Below are 6000 nucleotides of genomic sequence, written 5' to 3'. Positions count from 1 at the left end.
GGGGCAAAGAGATTGCAGGGAAATTCATTGTTGCCTCATTCACTGACCGAAAAAATAGATCAGATTAAAATACATATTTGGTATTAATATAAGAATTTAAAGACACATCAAACAATTAGTGAGAAAAAAAGTGCATCCTTTATTTACTTCAGTTTTTTCAGGGTTATATTTGCTTTGAAAAATGCAATGTTTTGCCTGATTTTGAAAACCATATTTTCATCCAAGTCATCAAGAGTGAATAGTTTCTCATTAAAATATACTAAAATATGAGACAGTAAAATGTGGAAATATTTAAAATACAAACAACCTTTAACAACAGTACACATTAAGTGTGATGCATGTTAAATGTGTAATGTACTGTATCACAGTTGTTGCTAAGACACGGCGCCAAACAGCACCATAAATGTTCATTACATCATAGAAAAATGCAACAGGGACACACACCTATTTACTGTGAGGAGGGAGAAGGTCCCACAGTAGTGATAAGGACATCAAATAAAAAGGCTTTGGGGCATGGTTGCACTTTTCCATTTGATAGGCTTAAGCTTTTTCTCTGAGGAATGTTTCTGTTGAGTTAGCAGGTGTGTAGTGTACTTGTATTCAGTGGACTTGATGTATTTAGGGTGGTAATGTGTTTGTGAAAGTGTTAGAACTAATGTTGTAGAAACCCCCTAATTATATACACCTTCCCAAACCTCTCAGTTGTCACATTGTTTTCAATGTGAAATGAACTCCCAAAGGTTGAAGAAGACCAGACCCCTTCCCCCAGCCCGCAATGCCCCTCCACAGTGGGCTCTACATGGCTGAATGTGTGCACCCCCTGCAGCTGGAGGTGTCTGTTTCACAGGCCTCTGTAATGCGGGACCTGAGAGGATAAGGTTTCACAGGTACAAAAGTTTCCGCTTTAATCCTATCACACAGAGTGAGTGGTCAGGGCTCAGAGCTCACGCATAATCCCGGGTTTATCCATTCTGGTGAGCCCAGAGACAGAGAGTGGGCAGAGAGGAAGAGATTACTGTCCATTTCTGATTTTATTCTACCAATGTTTGCACAGCAAACGGCGAGAGGTATCTCTCAAAAGAAATTCAGCTTTTCACACTTCAGTGCACGCAGGAGGAGATCGGTAATAGATAGTTAACTGTTTCCCCCAGAAACTGTTTAACAGGTTGATGTTGAGAATCTGAGGATCTTTGACAACATGAAAAATAATTGTATTCATGAATCATGAGAGGCCTTTTATGTCTTATGTTGCCTAAAGAGGAACGAGAACTTCATAAACTTCCCAAATACCTTTAAATAATTATATTAGAAGTCCATTTTAGTATCTTGTTCCACAATATCTCTTCTGTAGTGACTCGCTGCAGTCTGATCAGGTCAATTTCAAATTTCAAAGGGTGTTAAATAAAAAGGAGGGTCTCTAACTGTTGACAGTGTGATGCTGTGTTGGTGAAGAGCTTATCAATTTCACAGCAGGCGATTTTGCACTGAAACAGGCTTTGAAGTGGCCTCCTCCGGAGAATACAACCTGCCACGGCCTCACACTGAGCCCCGTCACAGCTGAAGGGACACATCAGGCTGCATCATGAATATCTTGACAGAAGGACTTTGGTGAGAAGATAAATGTTAATATTTGAATATTAATTTCTGTAGTTCAATGGCCTTAGTAGAATAAAAGTGTTTTTTCTGTCCTGAAACTTTTGCACCTCAGAAGGCGTGGTGGAGTTTGAAATGCTTTTGATTCATTGAAGAAAGCACGCATCCTCAGAAATGTAATACATATTCACACTGACGACCACAAAGCAGATTGCTGCATCCTTCCACAGGTCCCTTGAAGTGTGAGACTTGAAGGAAGAGTGGTTCTTTTGAAGGCAGGTAGAAGGCGTTGCGGGGCTGAGAGGTGCTGGGAAGGGCATGTCCAAACAGACTTTAGGCCCTGAGTGATGGGACACGGGAAACGGTAAGAGGACACCTCGCTCTGCTCTCATGTCAACACAGTCATGTGAAATACAGCTGTGAGAGCGTCTGAAGATCCAGGAGACAATAAACTCTCAGCAAGAACTATCTCAGCTTCTACACATTCAGCACGCTTTGTTTTGATCAATATATATGTCAGCAGTATTTGTGTTTATATTTTAAAAAAGACTTTTGAAATGAATTAAACAGATCTGTAATTATGTTTATCTCTCTTCAAGGCGTTTGCAAGTAAATCCCACATGAAAGTGGATACAGTTAAGATGCAAGGCATGACTTCAGTTTAAAGTGCTAAGCACTGCCGCTACATGAGCCATGAATCGACGAAGGTAAGTAAAGTAATCCATGGGGAACCTCGGTAGTTGCTATGGGATACAGTACTTGGAAAGAGTGTAGAGAAAGTCAACAGTATTGTAATAACGTGTAAAAAAACTAGTTAGCAGAGAGGTCCAAATTACAGAAGCCATGACTTGAAACTAAGAAGAAATACATATTTTTTCCCATTTTTTAACTAATTATAATGCTGTGTTTTAACTTAAGAACATGTCAGAGAAAATAAGGTATAAACCAATGAATAAATGGTTAATCTTTAAACAGTCAAACATAGTTAAAGTAAATGAATACACTTTGAATGAAATTGTTGGATAAAGGTAATGGATAACCAGTGGAGTGGCAATATTTGAATTGGAGGTAATTCAACCATTTATTACATATGATCAGCTTTATTGTTATGACCAGATTGCTCACTAGTTGAATAGTTAGATGCAAGTATTAGATAAATAGTTGAAACATCCAGCTTCTGTATTTCCAGATGGTGGAAATGGTACAACACATCAAATTTCAAATAAACTTCAGACCATTTGAAACAGGATAGCTAGTATTTTGAAAATATACAGTAAGATACTGACTGGTTGGGTCACATCTGAAAATATTTTTGGGAACAACTGGTCTCTCCCATGTCTGGATTTGTTCAGAATCAAAGTGTGAGTCTCAGTGCTCTCAAGATTTTATGTGAAAACGATCAATACATTCTTTCTTAAGTCAGACCATTTTACAAAATGTACCCATAGTTAAACAGGCAAATACAAGAAAATATGCAAACTGTTATTCTATAGCCCCCCTGTTTCATGGAAAGGTATTGTCTTAAAATTGTGGTACGAGATATATTTCTGCATTGACATCATCTCAGAGATAGAGGGCAGTAGAGATCAGTGAAGCCCATGTGCGTATTTCCCATAGTTCTCCTAAACCTCTCTCACCATTATTTAAATGTAACTTTTACATTGAACCCCCAAATATTATTTAATTCTAATCTCAATAGTTGTTGGGGTTTGTCCATTTTCCTGCAAATCTAAAACATTACATTAAAACCACAGGTTACAAGTTGGATGTAATACTTTTAAATCATTGGTAGTAAGACTTAATCTCATTAGTTTTTTTACATAACACACAGAACATGTCATTGGGTATTGTAGATTTTCTTTACTCCAGAAGGTCTTCATAAATGTCACTGAAATGTGTCTCCATGGCAGGCCACTAATACATCATGATCTCCTTGGGGGCGTCCTCTGTAGGCCTCTGCTGTTCTCTCCGGTGTGTGTAGGCTGCCTGGTCGTACATGTAGATCACAGCGATGGCTACCAGCGAGAGCACTGTGTAAAGGATGACAAGGTAGTATCCGAACATCATCTTTGTCGACTCGTTCCTCAGGTCTGCTGGAGTCATTTCCGTCGAGATCTTTACCAACTTCTCTGCCATTCTGGTCACTGTCAGGTTCACCGCAAAGAGGATGAGGACCAATACAGACAAGCATGCTGCAAGAGAAAGAGAGAAACATGATATACCTGATAGGAATTCCATAAAATTGAAATGTTTCTACACAAAAATGTTGGCTAAAATAAATGTACAATATCAAAATGCATAGAAAATCCGTATATTCTTGTAAGTGTAGATTTGTATGTTTTTGCATACTTGTGTATACTATGCCTATACACATCTTTTTATCTGGGTGTGTGTGTGTTTTATGAATGTTCCCTATCTCTAGTTACCTGCTTATTTGTATTCAATGTTTTGTTGGGCAAGTTTCTGTTTTTACAGTAAAGAATGTGTAATCACGGATTTGAGGAATTACATTTGTAGCTATTTGATCTTTTGTTCTTTTTGTTTGTCTGTTCTTTCTTTCTTTCTATACACTTGTTTGTGTATGAGGTGTTGGGAAAGTGAGAAATAAGTCAAATGGATATTATTGACAAGGCACTGGATTATTTTCATGATATTATCTGTGTATTTTTAAAATGAAAACAACATTTTTAAATCCCACAGTAAGCATCATCACCACCAGTAAATCATGAATCACTTTCCCCAACTTTGCTCAGGGGCCTCAACTCCTTGATGCTTATTGCTCTGACTTTGTGTCACTTACCACTGAGCGAGCTGCAGACATATAAGCCAATCGGCCCCATGTAGGTCTCATATGGGTTGCTGACACTGTTGTACAGGGAGATAAGGATGCTGCTGGCGGAACACAGCAGACACAGGGCCAACAGGCACAACACCAAAGCGTGAAGGACCACAGAGGGAACTTCTCCTGTTTCCACCAACTTAGGAATCACTAAAACACACAAAATCACAATGTACAAAGTCATGAATTTGGGCTAATGTAATTAAGTACACCTTGAATGCACTGCACTATATGACAAACTGCATGTAAATCTGACTAGCAGTAATGTGCAGTATTTCTAAACCCTATTACCTTGGTTGGTTATTGGCTAATGGTTACACAAGCCAAAATATCGTTATGACATCATAAAGTGGCCAATATCTGACAAAGAGTGAGATAATCTTTTTTCCTGAAACTTTCAGAATCTCTTTACACAGAGGGGACACATGTTTAAGTATAAAAGACATGAAAATGTGGACTTTGCATAATAGGTGACCTTTGAGAATACTTTCGACAGAAAAAAGTGGGGCACTGCTTCAAGAAAGACATGCTGCTGTGGAACTCTTTCGATGTATTGTTAGTGTTGTTATTGTAGGCAAACATCTCAGAGACAGTTAAAAGAAAGGAAAATCAAATCAAAAGTATAGGAATGTCTTGATTCGAGAGATGTTTAAGGGATCGAATATACCTTCAAATGTCTCTTCGTATCCGAAAAAGGGGCAATAGTCTCTGTTCAAATCCCCCACAAAAAGCTTCCAAGTGATCAGAGCACTCCCATTGGAGAAGATAGCTCCACTTCTTGTGCACTCCATGGTGGTCTCAGCCCACTGTGTTGACATGCAGTACCCCAACACCCCAACAGAGATGGAGGTAGCCAGCGCACTGGACAAGAAAAGCAGAGTCTTCGTAGTGGAAGGCATTATTGCTGTATTCCAGTTGGACTAGTTCAATCTAAATCCCGGCGTCTCGTCTCTAAAACTCGGATGAAGCCTGAGAAGCAGATTAGGACCCTCTGTTCCTCTAAAGACTCTGGGTATGAGCTACCTTCCTGGGTGGAGTGGACTGCTGGTCATAAAATATCTTGATTATGGCAGTGACCTTTGGTTAGCAAAGAAAACACAGAGCTGGTTGTCATGGAAGGGACAGCAGTTTCCTCCCTGCGTCATCTCTGGTCATATGTGTTATCTGAATGGTCTGCGATGATTGAGAAATATTTTCAAATTATTTTCTGAATTGTAAGTACTAACAGTTGATACAAAATAAAAATATTGCAAAGCTGCTTCAGTTCTTGCCTGAAATACATTCAAGACATTTTCTTAAAGACACCCACACTTTGAGGGAACCATGTCTTGGGTTCAAAGTCCTTTTTTCAAATTATAGGGTCATAAAACATAACGCAGATTAATTATTTACATGACTCCCTAAAAAGAGTTACTGGAAGTCGAATGGTCATATGATCTCATGTGAGTGATATAATTACGTAATAAAGCCATGATAAGGGGTTGTTATTATTGCATAGAAGATATCAGGGTTCACGATTAGAAATGTTAAAAGTGCAACATTGTTTTTAACAGATATTATTTTTCAGT

General features: G+C 38.6%; 1 protein-coding gene across 1 annotated transcript; it reads right to left on the bottom strand.

The window, feature by feature from the left end:
* Positions 1–2938: 2938 nt before the first annotated feature.
* On the bottom strand, positions 2939–5367 carry LOC117465243 (clarin-3). Its single transcript, XM_034108178.1, has 3 exons — positions 5100–5367; positions 4394–4582; positions 2939–3785 (listed from the first exon to the last, which is right to left on the bottom strand). Exons 1-3 carry the CDS (start codon positions 5329–5331, stop codon positions 3508–3510), a joined length of 699 nt encoding a protein of 232 aa, XP_033964069.1. The 5' UTR covers positions 5332–5367; the 3' UTR covers positions 2939–3507.
* Between the last annotated feature and the right edge of the window lie 633 nt (positions 5368–6000).

This window comes from Pseudochaenichthys georgianus, chromosome 19, assembly GCF_902827115.2.
Source record: "Pseudochaenichthys georgianus chromosome 19, fPseGeo1.2, whole genome shotgun sequence".
Lineage (NCBI taxonomy): Eukaryota > Metazoa > Chordata > Actinopteri > Perciformes > Channichthyidae > Pseudochaenichthys > Pseudochaenichthys georgianus.
This window is presented reverse-complemented; position numbering and strand designations above follow the sequence as displayed.

Coding starts and splice junctions, on each gene's coding strand:
- LOC117465243 (XM_034108178.1), bottom strand. CDS start 5,331: ATGCCTTCCACTACGAAGACTCTGCTTTTCTTGTCCAGTGCGCTGGCT. Junction 4,583..5,099: donor ATACGAAGAGACATTTGAAG/GTATATTCGATC, acceptor TGTGTGTTTTAG/TGATTCCTAAGTTGGTGGAA. Junction 3,786..4,393: donor TGTCTGCAGCTCGCTCAGTG/GTAAGTGACACA, acceptor TTTCTCTTGCAG/CATGCTTGTCTGTATTGGTC.